The sequence below is a fragment of the Anas acuta genome, chromosome 6 (genome assembly GCF_963932015.1).
Source record: "Anas acuta chromosome 6, bAnaAcu1.1, whole genome shotgun sequence".
Taxonomy (NCBI): domain Eukaryota; kingdom Metazoa; phylum Chordata; class Aves; order Anseriformes; family Anatidae; genus Anas; species Anas acuta.
This window is the reverse complement of record NC_088984.1, coordinates 32,852,804-32,868,603: the sequence shown is the minus strand read 5'-3', so window position 1 is coordinate 32,868,603 and position 15,800 is coordinate 32,852,804. Positions and strand designations below refer to the sequence as shown.

General features: G+C 43.8%; 1 protein-coding gene across 13 annotated transcripts in view; it reads left to right on the top strand.

Annotated features, from left to right (window-relative positions):
* The window catches only part of UNC80 (unc-80 homolog, NALCN channel complex subunit), a 133,816-nt gene that overhangs the window by 96,287 nt on the left and 21,729 nt on the right, over window positions 1-15,800 (top strand). For all 13 annotated transcript variants that reach the window (XM_068686395.1, XM_068686390.1, XM_068686384.1 and 10 more), the window contains 9 exons: window positions 415-549; window positions 1,237-1,375; window positions 2,791-2,887; window positions 3,862-4,032; window positions 4,296-4,388; window positions 6,143-6,178; window positions 7,790-8,008; window positions 11,029-11,229; window positions 13,559-13,682. In XM_068686395.1, the coding sequence (XP_068542496.1) occupies window positions 415-549; window positions 1,237-1,375; window positions 2,791-2,887; window positions 3,862-4,032; window positions 4,296-4,388; window positions 6,143-6,178; window positions 7,790-8,008; window positions 11,029-11,229; window positions 13,559-13,682 (1,215 nt within the window). The remainder of the gene's footprint in view (window positions 1-414; window positions 550-1,236; window positions 1,376-2,790; window positions 2,888-3,861; window positions 4,033-4,295; window positions 4,389-6,142; window positions 6,179-7,789; window positions 8,009-11,028; window positions 11,230-13,558; window positions 13,683-15,800) is intronic.

Below are 15,800 nucleotides of genomic sequence, written 5' to 3'. Positions count from 1 at the left end.
TGCAGTCTGAAAAAATAAAAAAAGAAAAAAAAAAGAAACAAAAAACCCACAAACATGATGTTGCTGAGGTTGGGCAAACGTAGGTTCTTGATTAAGAATAATCAGCCACATAAACATGTAATGGAAAACTGCTGATTCAGTAACACTTCTGCTGGACTGAATATTGGTGTTTTTACAGCTCTGAAACTAAATATTTTTGTTGAAGGACAAAAAATATAAAAAGAAAATGTCACATACCATTCTGGGGTGACTATACAGAATTGTATCTTACGAAAGACGCATGGAATAATTCCGCTACTGCACTCAACAGCACTCCTGACTTGGAGTCAAGCCGTAGTTGATTCAGTCTGGGGTCAGGAGATGACGAGCCTTTCCATTGGAGTAGTACTTCCATGACATTTTATATTTTCTCAGGTTTATGCTGATTATGAAAGCAACCCACAGTTACGCCAAGCGATAGAGTTTGCTTGCCGCCAGTTCTACGTTCTGCATCGCAAGCCTTTCATTCTGCAACTGTTCGCGAGTGTGGCCCCTCTCCTGGAGTTCCCTGTGAGTAAAAGCATTCCCTAGGCTCGGTGTGGGGAAGCCTGTGTATGCAGACAGCCCCCCTCAGAGATCACAAAAAGAAAACAGCTGGAGCATCAGCACAATTCAGACTGAACACGTGCTTGCTGCACTTCATGCTACACAGAACCATTTCCTGAACTTACTTCTTCACACTTTTTTTTTATCAGTCGATTGAGTGGGGCACTGAGTTGATGAGCCACTGGTATCCAGGCTAGTAAATGTAGTTTCTCTTTAAGTTTCTGTGTATAAATAGGTTATAAAAGGACAATAATGATTTGTAACTCTTCATACACAAATCATTTCTTAGAATCCAGCAATAAGAACAGAAAACTTACTGCCAAGTTTTAGTACATGTGAACTATAAAATTGGATTAGCCGTGTTTTGAAATCTTCACTAATCACTTAACATTTTAGTGGGTTAAAATTAATTAATGGAATTTTAATTTAAAGTGGGAGTGCCAAACCTAACTGCACGTGCATTGTTGATTTTTGGGGGGAGTAAAGCTGTGTGCAGTTTTCATATTATGCTTCCATTATAGCATCAGTCTGTTGAATCAAGAATAAAAAAAAGGGGGGGGGGAGGTAAGGACGGGTTGCCAGCTCCTTGAGATTCCCAGGATGCCCACAGGTCCTCAGAAAATCAACCCCAAATGTGTGTCATTGAAACAGGATGCTACGAACAATGGAACCAGCAAAGGAGTGTCAGCTCAGTGCCTGTTTGACCTGCTGCAGTCTTTAGAGGGAGAGACTCCAGACATTTTGGACATCTTAGAACTGGTGAAAGCAGAAAAGCCTCTCAAGTCATTAGGTAACAGCAAGTCATCCTTTATTCAGTAATTCTGGTTTGTTATTTATTGGTTAAACATTTATTTCATGCTGTAAGATTGTTCAGGGTCTTCTCTTCTCCCACAATGTAGTAATATCTGTTTCTTATGCCTCATGAATCCTTTACGGTTGATTTTATCCACTATCCACTGGATATTTTCTGCAGGAAAGGAATTATTAATTTATTTTATTCCAAAGCTCCTTTTTCTGCATTGAGTGTGCTAGCCCCTGGCATTTTGAATTTTGTCATGTGTGGGTGAAGAATGTAGATGCCTAATAAATGTTATGCTGTCAACATCAGTGTCATCCTCTGCACTGTTCCATGTGGGCAGGAAACAAAAGCATCCTCTCCTGTGGGCAGACTATGACTAGTAAGTGATGGATGCCATTCAGGCACTCGACCATGCTGAGTTCTAGGAGGGAGCTGATTTATCACAAAGCAGAATATATATGGCTGTGTGATGTGCCCAGGACACTGTGTCTCTTGGTAGTTATCCATGCACTGCAGCATTTAAAAACTTCACTGTTTTGTGATTTGTAGGGAAGTAATTTTGGCTGAGTTTTATAAGAATCTTTGAGTTATTTTTCAAATTTGCACTTTCCAAGTGTATATTGACAGTGAGACCATAGATGAGTATGTTTTGTGCCTGGTATTTTCCATATAAAATCAGAATTACCTAAAAATCTGACTTCCAAGTTCCGTTTTTCAAAGTGACTTATGCACTTTGGGAATGTAGCTTTAACTTGAGTTCCTATACACCAAAGTCTCTTCTAAAAATGGGACTGTAACATTATTGCAGATATTATTCTTTGGATACATGGGTTTCTTGGTACGAAAATTTGTAGTCTGAGACTGAAAGGCTTTTGAAACCTTTTTCTCAAATCACTAGCAAACCAGAGTCACTTTTGTGCTGGAGGTCATCTGGCTGCCGGTATAGAAGGGGCTTAATTTTTAGAAATCTAACTATCTTCTTCCATCAGTGGTGCATCAGTGTCATTTTCGGTTTGGTGGGAACACCTAGGAAAAAAAAGAGGAAGCATAAAAATTGTGCTTAAGCTCATGTGTCCTTGTCATGTGTGAGCTTAAGATTTTGCTTGTGATGGGTGATGTTTGAAACAAGACTCCAGTAGCAGCTGTAGGCCTTATGCTCAGCAGTGATTTGACCAGCTAAGAATTGTTTCTCACCTGCTGGGTTCTTGGATGTCAGGGTGCAAGTGGGAGTGCAGCACATGTTTCTGTTTTGTAGATTCATTTTTGTCAAAAATCAAGAGCCTATTGGGGATCGTTAACATGAGAAGCAAGTAGTTGAAAATGGGGGAAAGAAAGGAGCGTGCTATCTTTTTTTCATATTCAATATGTTTGTGTACTACTTTTCTCATATTGTTTTACTCCCTCAGACTTCTGCTATGGGAATGAAGACTTGACCTTTTCGATCAGTGAAGCCATTAAGCTGTGTGTGACAGTGGTGGCCTATGCTCCTGAATCATTCAGAAGGTGCTGGTCTGATTTTGTTTTCTTGGTTTGTAGAGCCTCAAATGCGGCCTAAAGTGGCACATAACATCAGAAAGCAACACAGACAAATCAAGGCAGAGGATATAGAAATGCATTGTAAGTACTAGGATTCCCTGTGAGGCCAAGTCTCGGGCTGCAATACTGAGCTGGATGGCAGCCTGAGCAGCAGTACTGTAGGCTGCACTTCCAGGTGGGGATCACATTGTGTTATTAAGGTTGCTGTTGTCAGAGAGGCAATGGATAGGGCACTGGAGGGCAGAAACAGGCAGCTGAAAAGGAAATGAAGATACAGAGAGAGAGAGAAAGGAAACTAGGAATACAAAAAGGTTATGCTCCAAGAGAGAACCAGAGAAGAAAGAAGTCTCTGGAAGAGAAAATGAATGCCTGCAAGTGGATGACTTATTCAGAAGATAGCTGAAAGTTCAGGCTGTTTCTATTATTGTTTCATGCATCAGCCAGTTTTTTTTCCCCTGAAGTCCCTCATACAAGAGTTTCTTTGGCCCATGGCTGCTTAACGAGTGAGAAGCAATGAAATCACAGGCCAGTGGGAGATCCAGGGGTTTTCAGATAGAATCTTAAGCCTCCATCTGGTACCTTAAAGGAGGCTGTAGCGAGGTGGGGGTTGGCCTGTTCTCCCACGTGCCTGGTGACAGGATGAGGGGGAATGGGCTGAAGTTGCGCCAGGGGAGGTTTAGGTTAGATGTTAGGAAGAACTTCTTTACTGAAAGGGTTGTGAGGCATTGGAACAGGCTGCCCAGGGAAGTGGTGGAGTCACCATCCCTGGAGGTCTTTAAAAGACGTTTAGATGTAGAGCTTAGGGATATGGTTTAGTGGAGGACTGGTTAGTGTTAGGTCAGAGGTTGGACTCGATGATCTTGAGGTCTCTTCCAACCTAGAATTTCTGTGATTCTGTGATTGACAGGATATAACAGACTAAGTATTGGTTATTTTTCCAGCCTCCAAATGCTGATGGTCTTGGAAGCACTGGTTCCCTGTTACTTGCAGAAACTGAAGCGGCAAACCTCTCAAGCGGAGACTATGACAGCAGCTCGTGAGGAGATTGCTGCTATGGCTGCACTTGCCACCTCTTTGCAGGCCCTCTTGTACAGTGTCGAAGTTCTCACCAGGTAACTTACATCTTTCAAAGGTCTGAGCATGTATTTGGTCATCATTGTGGGGGAAAGGAGCACAGGGGAGCTCACAATATGCAAGTTATTTTGGATAATGGTTGCTTTTCAGACATGGTAAAACAAATATGCAAGTTATTTTGGATAATGGTTGCTTTTCAGACATGGTAAAACAAGTGCTAGGTTTCACCAGCCCACAAGGAGAATTTCAGTGCACTTGTTATATTCCATCTTTAGTGTGTTACTCACCTTCTCTTTGCCAGGCCTATGACAGCCCCGCAGATGAGTCGATGTGACCAAGGCCATAAAGGGACCACAACAGCTAACCACACCATGTCAGCAGGTGTGAACACCAGGTAAGTCAGTGGATTTTAATTTCTTTCTTGTTTTTCTGGACAGATTTTTTTTTGGAGAGGTAAGATCACTCCTCGGAGTGCAGAGTGCTTCCTCAGTTCTCTGAGGAAGTGTTCTAGGTACTGTGGGACAAAAAACAGTCAGATAAAAAGAGCACATAGCCAGGACTGAATCTCTGATAGTAACCAAAGTTCCCAATAGTATACATTTTGGTTATGTAACCATAAATAGAAGACCAGGATATTAATCCTGAAGTATAATGACAAAGCAGCTATGCCCCTGAGTTTTCTGCTTTGCTTCTTGTAGCTATGCCCCTGAGTTTTGTGCTTTGCTTCTTTCCAAGTCCACCGTCAAAGAGACCACTGGGCAGAGACCAGTGGTTAGCAGAATAGTTATTATCAGTGGATAGCAGAAGGGTTAGATCCTTCTAGCCTTGTTCTGAGACACTGAGCAGCAGTAAGAGCTCAAACTGCATGCCACTTAAGACTCACAGAATTTAGCGCCTCCTCTGGTTTTCTTTTTATCCTTTTCCTTTGCTTTTTTGCAAGATTATGCCTTACTGTGCTTAAAATCTCTGTGTTTGTGCTGACCTGGAGGAGGAATTTTCCAGAGCAGAGTATTTTCCTGGAGTAGCAGTTCTTCCAGGGCAGAATATTCCTTCTTGAATTCTTTCGTCAGTAACAGCTGATACTAAGTCTGTGCATAGCATGGTACAGTAAAATACCATGGGCTATATTGGACCGTAAATCAGTAATACCTTTCTGGCAAGACATGCCTTCCAAGTTGTTCCGTGTCTTCTTTTGTATTGAAGGGAGATTGAAATCCCTTTCTGCATTAATCATCAAAGGGCTATTGCATTACTTTATAAATGTGGAATGCACACGTCTTGGTTGGTAACTTCTGGGATCAGTCTGTTATTCTTTGCAGACTGTTTCATCCAGGCTTGGAATCTCAGCAGTGCATTCAGCACAGCTTTGTGCTTCAATCCAGGATCTGAGAAGCAGAGAAACCCCTTCATGCCCAAGCCTGAAATGGATATATGATGCTTACTTCCATTGCAAAAATGCCCTAAGAAAAATAAGGTGTAATAGATAGTAGTTTGTCTGCTGATTTCAGGAAGCAGTTAATAATGTATCTGCTAACAGGCACCATAGAGATTCCCGATGCTGTGTAACTCAAATATCTTGGCTTTCATTTCCAGATCTTTCTGATGATCAAGCAGTCAGTTTCTGATCCAAAATATTTTTGCACTGCTCCAAGTTTCCTGCCCTATGTTTGTTCTGTTATTGCAACAGGCATCTGTTGACAACAGCAGGAGCCTCATGATGGTGGAATGGTCACTGTTCCAGCTTTGGACATGTGGTGCAGGGTTTATTAATGCTTTCTCAACAAAAAGTAGCAAGAGAAGATGACAACAAAACAAAACTCTGATTTCCAGGAGGTGAGCTGTGGCTTCCTGAGAGAGGCCAAGCACTGGGGTGAAAATCAGTAAGAGAAATTGTTTGAAAGCCTGAATTTTTTCTTTCATAACATGGGTAGTAACTATGACAATCTGATTTTTGCAGCTAGTTGGGAGATAAAGGTTATTCATTGTGGTTGCTAACTACATGTAGCCATTGTTCCAGTGACCAAAGGTACCATCCTGTCTGTAAAGAGTGTACCTCTGGGCTAGAACATTGTCACTCTCTCTCAGCAAGGCATGGTTATGGCATTCTTAAGTTGCTGTTTTAAAACTCCACTGTTTCTCTTTTCTCAGGTACCCAGAACAGGGAGCCAAACTACACTTTATCAGGTACAGTAAAAACTTCACCCAGTCTTCTCTGACGTGATGAGCTGGCTGCTCATGGCTTGGACTGGCGCACGCTTCGTTGGGTTAGGAACTGGCTGGGTAGCCAGGCCCAAAGAGTTGTGGTGAATGGAGTTAAATCCAGTTGGAGGCCGGTCACTAGTGGAGTCCCCTAGGGCTCAGTACTGGGGCCGGTCCTCTTTAGTATCTTTATTGATGATCAGGACGAGGGGATCGAGTGCACCCTCAGTAATTTTGCAGATGACACCAAGTTAGGTGCGTGTGTCGATCTGCTCGAGGGTAGGAAGGCTCTGCAGGAGGATCTGGATAGGCTGCACCGATGGGCTGAGGTCAACTGCATGAAGTTTAACAAGGCCAAGTGCCGGGTCCTGCACCTGGGACACAACAACCTCAAGCAGCGCTACAGGCTGGGAGATGAGTGGTTAGAAAACTGCTTGGCCGAATATGAGCCAGCAGTGTGCTCAGGTGGCCAAGAAGGTCAACAGCATCCGGGCTTGTATCAGAAACAGTGTGACCAGCAGGGCTAGGGAAATGATTGTCCCCCTGTACTCGGCTCTGGTGAGGCCACACCTCGAGTACTGTGTTCAGTTTTGGGCCCCTCGCTACAAGAAGGACATTGAGGTGCCCTAGCAAGTCCAGAGAAGGGTGACCAAGCTGGTGAGGGGCCTGGAGAACAAGTCCTACGAGGAGCGGCTGAAGGAGCTGGGGTTGTTCAGCCTGGAGAAGTGGAGGCTCAGGGGCGACCTTACTGCACGCTACAGGTACCTTAAAGGAGGCTGTAGCGAGATGGGGGTTGGCCTGTTCTCCCACGTGCCTGGTGACAGGAAGAGGGGGAATGGGCTAAAGTTGTGCCAGGGGAGGTTTAGGTTGGATGTTAGGAAGAACTTCTTTACCGAAAGGGTTGTGAGGCATTGGAACAGGCTGACCAGGGAAGTGGTGGAGTCACCATCCCTGGAGGTCTTTAGAAGATGTTTAGATGTAGAGCTTAATGATGTGGTTTAGTGGAGGACTTGTTAGTGTTAGGTCAGAGGTTGGAATAAGTGATCTTGGAGGTCTCTTCCAACCTAAATGACTCTGTGATTCTGTGAACTGCTCTGCAGCAGTTTCCAGATTTACTGGGTCTCACCCACTGTTGTTGCAGCCTTTTTGCAGGGTAACATAACAAAGGATAGTTCATATAGAAATTTTTCTCATTCTCAACAAGATTTTGCAGGTGCTAATTTCCCTTTTTCGATTGCAGATGCAACTATTTTTCTTTTCAATTGCAGAGGAAAGCTTTTGTTGCAATACAAGCTGGAGAAGTTGTTATAATCACAGAATCACAGAACAACTTGGGTTGGAAGGGACCTTAAAGCCCATCTGGTTCCAACCCTCCTGCCACAGGCAGGGACACCTCCTGCTAGACCAGGCTGCTCAGGGCCTTGTTCAACCTGGCCTTGAACATCTCCAAGGATGGGGCATCCACAGCTTCTGTGGGCAGCCTGTGCCAGGGCCTCACTACTCCCTAAGTGAAATAATCTAGTGGATAGTTACAGTCTATCCCTGCTCTTCCACTGCCTACACCACTTACTTTTTTTCTCATTTTGTGTCTTCCAGGGAGAACCTTCACTTACTGGAGGAGGGCCAGGGTCTACCCCGAGAGGAACTGGATGAACGAATTGCCAGGGAGGAGTTCAGGAGACCTCGGGAGTCGTTGCTGAATATCTGCACAGAGTTCTACAAGCATTGTGGGCCAAGGCTGAAGATTTTGCAGAACCTTGCTGGAGAGCCCAGAGTGACTTCTCTGGAACTGCTGGATGTGAAGTCCCACATGAGGTATTCCACAGGCATTCTGCTTCTACTTGTTCATGTCAGGGGGATTCCTTTATTTTAGCTCTTATTTTTTTCATAATAGCAGACAGAGTGAATGACTTTTTGGTAGTGTAAACTACTTTTGCTGTCTGAACCATGCATATTTTAATGTTCCTTAGATTGTACCTGATGCTGCTTGTGTATAAAGGGATTTCATATGCTCTCCTCTGGTCTCATTCAGACCCCCATCTCCTGTGGATGAAACACTTGTGGAGGCCCACCTGACACATCAGAATAAGTTATGGTGAAGAGTGGAGTAGATAAGTCTTCCTCTTCCCCCCCAGGGCATGGGGAAGCTGCACAACTGGCTGAATCTTCTCCTGTGACACTGCACCAGAACTAGCTGCCAACAAACAAGGAGAAAGGGAGAAAAACCACTGCACCATATGGCATACATGCCTGAAATATAGGGGAGGATGGGTCAGGAGGCCACAGGACCACCAGATCAGTGTGCGATACATCAGGCACACAAGTTTTTTATTAAGGTGCAGTACTGAGCCCAGCTGGCTGGTTGGATACTCATTGTAGCATCCAACTGTTTTGTGGGGTTCAGGCCTAGAAGGAATTGTGTATAGGCTTTTTTTAATCAGCACTTTGGACCTCATTCTCTGCTATGCTGTTCACAGTAACCAGAAAATAGGGATAAGTTGCTACTGAGCAGTTTGCCCAGATGTTAAAGACAAAAAAGCAGTAGAGCAGTGGAACACGAAGGAATGGACCTGATTCTGTTGTCAGTTTTTCAGTCATCTTCAGAGGAAACTCTTTTGTCTGAGCTTTATGCCATTTTTTGCCTGGAAAGCCTTGTGAAGCAAGCTGAAGGGAGATTGATGCTAGTATTGCACCAAACCAAGTCTGTTCCTGCCCCCGGGACCGAGGAAAACCCGCACAAAACTCCTCTACCTTTACATGCATGCTCTGAAAACAGATGGCAAAGCCCCTTAGCTGGCGGATTCTGTCACGATTAGAGATCTTTGGATTCAGGCTGTCTCTATAGAACACAAAATTGTGTTTCAGATTAATTTAGATCTTGTTTAAGAAATACCTCAAATTCATTGGCAAAGTATTTTTTGATTGGTTTGTGTGTTTGCACATGAATTGAATGTTTCTTTTCCCCCCTCTGGTAAATTTAATAATTTAGAAGGTAGTTTTAAACAAGAGATGTCTCTTACCACAGATGCATGTCATTTATGTAATGCTTGGCTGCAAACAAACTGAAGTTCTGATGGACTCGTACTTCTGCAGTACCACCTTTATATTTTTTCCAAGGAACATAAACACCAGAAATTAATACAGCTCTTTAACTGCATTACAAACTCAATAAGAGTCTAAGACATTATCAGTAAAAGTCTGAGATAAGAACTTTATGTTAGAAAACAGGTGAAATTCTCAGGCCAGATTACATCCTTGGTTAGACGTGGTTTTTTTTGTTGTTGTTTTTTTTTGAGGATTTCAGTGGGAGCAAGAAATACATGTCTGATGAATGAACTCCAGTGCAGTAAAGGGCTTGCTATTTTTTTTCCACATTAAATTACAATCCTGTTCTTACAGACTTATGTCTCCTGGAAAGTGCTAGAAATGACTCCTTTATTATGGTTGCAACCAGAATTGCTTTATCATAGTTAGCCCTAAAGAAAAGGAACATCTTCCTGATTCTTACGTGAATTAATTTCATAAGTATCAGTTAAATAACTAACAGGATTTAGCTGCAGGAAAAAATCTTTTCTAAGTAGACAGCAGATTTACCAGAATGTGATGTGGCAGCTGTGGTCTTCAGAGGCTAATGGATGCCATTTCAGAGACTTCAGAAAACAAGATAATATGGCTATTCACTTCAGACAGGGTTCATCTCACCCAGGTTCAGACATTTAAAAGTGAAATGTTTAGTCCAATCAAGTCATAAAGTTCTTTTTGGATGAAAAGCAAAGGGAGATTCAATCCAATGGGCTCTTCATCACAGTATTACAGGAAGATTAGAATTTCCTAGGTTCCTTATTTCGATAGGAACAGAGCTAGAAGAGTAATTGAGATAGGCATCTCATGTTGGATGAGATGGATCTCACACTTTATAATGCATAAGCAAATTTGATACACCATTATGTACCATTGATATTGTGTTATCAGAAAAAAAGCATAATTACAAGATGATTTAAAATTCAGAGTGTTTAAAAAAACAGACCTACTCCATAGTATGACAAAGTAGTTGTAAAAAGTAAGAATAAAGAGATATTGGATAAAGGAACATGTTTATAGCACTTTTGGTTAATCTGAGGAACTCGTTGCCTACTATTGCCAGGTAGATTTTAAAGAGCTATTTGTCCAACTACAAGTCTAAATTAAATGTTGCCATGGCATTTCATAGTCAATACAGAAAATGCCACTGGCAAGGCCACCTGGGAGGATTAGAAGGAATCACAGCAACACAATCTGTAGAAGTGTTAGGAGAAACAGATCAAAGCTGCAGGGAGTAGTCATACACAGTACATGTGTAAGCCTGAGGGACAGCACATTATTTTTAAAATTTAACACCTGTAAATTGCATAGTGAGATCTCCTAAAGTAGTGTCACTGAAAAACAAGCACAAAACTAAAACCAGTCACTCACCAGTTGACATACAATGTCTGTTTCACAGGCATTGGCAATGCTGCAATCTTACTAACAGCTCGGTTACTTTGATTTTAGCAACACAAGTAAGTGATTCCTGATGTTCCTTCAGTGCATTTAATATCAACATAAAAGGACACAGGCTTGGATATTCTTTAGACTATTCATTTTGTTTATAAATATAAACAGTGATACCTGCAAAAGAATCTTAATAGACCAGAAACTGTTGCTACTGGGCCTCAGGATTTAAACAGCAGCACATTTGACTTGTACGTCTTCTTTTTACTGGTCTAGTGACCATTTATCTGCTAGTTCATTGGCATGTGTGGAGGAATGCAAGTTGTAGAGTATTTGATTTCCCTCTTAACAAAGCCTGGTTTTAGGTTGGCAGAAATCGCACATTCCCTGCTGAAATTGGCACCTTATGACACGCAGACGATGGAAAGCCGAGGTCTCCGGTGCTACATCATGGAGATGCTCCCCATCACTGACTGGACAGCTGAGGCGGTGAGACCTGCCCTTATCCTCATCTTAAAGAGATTGGATCGTATGTTCAATAAAATTCACAAGATGCCTACTCTGAGGTAAGCAGGTATAACAACAACCCTCTGGGGTCCGTTTCTGATGTTGCAAGCCTTGAAGTGTGGGTATGTCATCTACCTAAAACTGTTGTGTCACAGTGAACCTTTACAACGTATCAAAAAATAAGTTTTTTTTCTCTGTAAGTGTGCATTTATGTTGACATGTTTGTTGTGGCTTCTGGTAGAGAAGAAATGCATGAGTTATTAAGAACTACAGAGAGAACGTACAGAAATCTTTTCTCTTTCTCCAAAATAAGTCTTCAGATTCGTACCATCTGTCTGCCCTCTATTATTTTTTTTAGCTGTGAGTGAAGAACATTAATTTTATTTCTTTTTAATGGAAAGTTAACTGTAGTAGCAGTATCTCTAGAGCACCTTCTCGCAAAAATACGGTAATGTTTTCTGTAAAGATAAAAGTAATCTGGAGCTACCCAGTAGCTTCTGAATGTTCCTGCATAAAGGGACCAGTAATGGCATCTAGTCCGTGCCTAGTGAAAGCCTGCTGCATCACAAAGTAGCATTCAGGCCTTCAAGAAATATTCAATATGGAGCATTTCCACCTCAGAGGCAGTGATATAAATCCAGTCTGGGTAGTGTGAAATCTGTTAACCTTGCAGATTTTCCAGTGATTTGAGTGAAAAGAGTCATTGGTGTCAGTCACCTCATGGACAAATGTCCTCAGCTGCTTGAATCAGTCAGCTTGTTGGCAGCATGAGCTGAGAACCAACTGATGTTAGAGAATATCAGAATGTGGGACTCAGGCACAAAACTAATCATGTACACAACTGAGATGGAACAAATAATACAGAGGTGATCTTTTCTTTCTGGCACCTCTGCCTATCACTTCCCCTCGGTTAACAATCTCCTTTTAGAAACTCCTGCCCTTGCAGGGGAGTTAGAGGCAGAAATGTTGGTGCTTCCCCTTCCTGATGGTTTGATTCTTTGCCAGGTCTTGCCTGCTTCTTGCCATTTCTTTCTTTTCTTGCTCATACTTTCTTTTGCCTCAAAAGGCAGCTTAAGGTTCTTCCTGTTCCCAAAGAGCTTTCCTTTTGTCTAAGCTGAATGAATGCTCATAAATTAAAGTTCCCTTCATATTCCCTCCATCTGTGCCTGGATGAAACTACTCTTCTGTACTCACAGGGACAGAGACAGCAGAGCCACTGGACCAGATACAGCAACTACATTTAAGAATCATTAAGTATCATTTAAGCAAGAAGCTTCTTAAAGATGGGACAGAGATCACACATGGCTGGGTGACAGACCACAGAAAGCATCCACTAGGGTATTCACATCAGAATCTTACATGCTGCCCCCTGTGGGCACCCTGCTCCAAACCAGGGCATAAGAACAAGCAAAAGTGCAAACCGCTATTTTGGAGTAGGTTTGGGAACAGTGGATGATGAAAGATGAGGTACCTCCAAAAGGTAGGGAACCCTTGATCCTCCGTGAATCTCTAAGAAGTCTACTGAGGAGCTTGACGAGGGTATTGTTTATTCTTCAGCTAACCAGTTATTCAAGCCTTGTCCTCCTGTCCCAGTCAGCACACAGTTAGATGTTGGCTTGGGAAATACGCAACCTCTGAAGAGTCAGGCCCTGAGATGAAGCACAGGAGCCACTTTGTTGTTATCTATGTGCCAGCTTATAGTTAGAAAGGACTCCATTCAGCATCTGTCGCAGGCCCTAGAAGCTGTTTAGGTGGAAAAGGTAAAGTGTGAGGGAAGAAGGAGTGGGTCCTGGAACGAAGGACTTCAGTGTTAGTTAGGAATGAATCGGACCTCCTACACGGGGCAAGGAAGGTGAGGTTTACACTGTTGGGCCAGATTAAGTTCAGGAGTCACTCTGGCAGAGCAGACAGGATTGCACGGTAGTTTCTGGAGGATGCACACAGCTGGCAAGGTTTGTTGAACATCCACAAGCCACGAGAGATGGAGGAGTCGCTCTCAGATGGGAGCATGGCCCAGCGGATGGCTTCCCACACACAGGCACACCTAGAGAGCTGTCTGGTGGCTCCCTTTCATCCACCATCTGTCAGAAGGCAGCGTCAGGGAGTGCAGCACAGCCCATCCACCATTCCTGTTGTGAGGGGTTTTGTGTCGCTACTGCAGACACCTCTGCTCCATTTTTGGTCTCCCAGCGCCCGGTGTGCTCTGTGCTTTCCTGAGCTGCGTGGGTCAAACCTTTTCTCTGTTGCGCACTTTGTGCTCATCTTGGACGTCGTCGCTGTCTGAAATGTTTCCTCTGTGGGCGTCACTGTGTGTCGGTCGCCGTGTGTGCGAGCGTCTGGTGGGGGGCAGGAGGCCAGCGGCTAACGGCACCTACTGTTGTATTGCAGGCGCCAGGTTGAGTGGGAGCCTGCCAGCAATTTGATTGAAGGGGTTTGTTTGACACTTCAGAGGCAGCCTATCATATCCTTCCTGCCTCACCTTAGGTCTCTGATCAATGTGTGTGTCAATCTGGTGAGTAGCTGAGCGGCGACCCCGTGAACCTTAGCTAACCCTCAGTCTGCTTGTTGACTTCTCCGGACTGACGAGGACAGTTCATTCCCATTCCCGTCATTTTACCCGTCCCCTTACCCCTCGCAAGGGGACTTCGCAAGTGACACTAGAGATAGCAAGGTTCATTTTTGAAGTGGTGCATGGGGAGGTACAGTGAGCGGTAGCGGTGCTCGAGTGATTTATTTCCGCTGCTTCCCACGCACCACTTTGAAGATCCACCTTTGCCACGTTGAGCTGAGAGTTGAGGGCTGCAAGTTGGAGAGTGGGGTGGTGGAGACTGCACACACCTGGGAGAGGCGGGGAGAGGGTGGCACTGGAGATCCCTACCGTCTCCAGTGGGGAGGGCCCTGGTGGCTCTGTCAGAGGCCATCAGATGTCGGCTAGTTAGAAGGGTTCACGTGGGTGGATTCACTCCTCTGTTTGCAATGTCCCTGGCTTGATCTAGTACAGGTTTGCACAGTACAATGTTCAGATCCCACTCTTCGTAGAACTTTTGTTCCTAAGTGTGTCACAACAGAGAGGTTGTACGGACAGAGCCTGTCTGGTCATTCAGTTCTAGATTGCAGTTTCTGCAGCTGTAACGCTGGGCACAAACCCTCAGTTTGGTATTAGTGTAACTCCAGGTATTTGTACAAACGCACACGCTCACGTTCTGTGTAGAAAAAATACAAATAAAGGGGGAAAGGCTGCCCTGGCATTGTTAGTGATACTGGGTTTAATAACATTTTCTTCTTAGAATGCAGTAGCAGAAAACCTCTCAGGGTTCACCAGTGCCTTGAGGAATTTTAAAAACAATGATCACCAATTTTAATGCAGTATCAGTGCTTGCCAGGCTCCTGTCCTCTGAGCCCATACATCACTCATAGCTGCAAGGGTAGGGAAGCTCCAAGCTGTCAGAGCCCGCAAGACTTCCTTCTTATTCATGCAGAGAGAGCTGCTTGGGAGGCATTGTAAATCTGGACCCTCAAAAGTACTTAGGGTTGTTGCCCAGGGAAGCTGCTACAGAGTTAGCTCACATACAGGTTGAGAATGGACTTGCAGTTTGGCAGGCAGACAAGCTGGAGTGAATCACACCAGCAAGCTCTCCAAAAGGCCTGCATTAAGAATTAGTCAGTGCTCTAAAAAAAGCAGAAAGCTCTGCAGTGCTGAAGTGCAGTCAGTCATAGTGCTTGCATTCAGCTGGCTGGGAACACCAGGAAGAGGTACCAGGAAAAAATGTACTTTTAACCTTAAGAGAATTTCACCTTTAGCTGCTGTAGGATCACCCCTGACTGCATGCTAATACATGTATTTATGCGTAGACCAGGTGCATCATGAAGCCAAAAAGACATCCAGCAGGAAAGGTGGGGAAATGTCTGAATGTCTCCATACTCAAATGGAGAAAGGGCTTCACCTTCTCCCCTTCTAAATTATCCTTTGGTGTTCTGGGAGAAAAGTGACTGCTCTCTTTCTCCCCAAGCTGAATTTGGGAATACAGTGTGCGTTCATCTCCCCTAAGCTCAGCAGTCTATGAGTTAGCTTCTACCTGTTTCCATCATCTAGATGTGTGTAGTCATGGAGAGAAACACAAAGAAGCAGGCCAGTGGTTTAATTTTCTCCTGAAGGACACATCCAAAACAGTTCAAATAACCCTCCCCTAGAAAGTGTTGTTTTCTTGTGCTGATATTTCACGGGGCTCCAGACAACCAGGTCACTGGCAGGTGACTCTCTTTTAGACATCTTGGGACAGGCAAGATGAACCGTGCTTAGAATCTGTAAGAACAGAATGTGTTGGAGAGGAATCTGAACATTGTACAAAACCCGGCTAGGGTCAGACTTAGGACATTATTTTTCCAGTAGATCAGCAAGAGAAGGGAAAAGATGCCCAGTTTCAATGCAGACTTTTTGCTTTGATGACATATTTTATTTGTTACAGTCGTTACATGACGTATCCTCCAACTCTAACTGTTCCACCGGTCCAGTGCTGATCATTCAGGGCTGGTACAGGGTACATTGCTGAATGTACCAGGTTACCTGTGCACTCCTCCCACCCTTGCTGGTTCCCTCTTCTCCCCTCACCTTCCCTGCTAGAACTCCTCC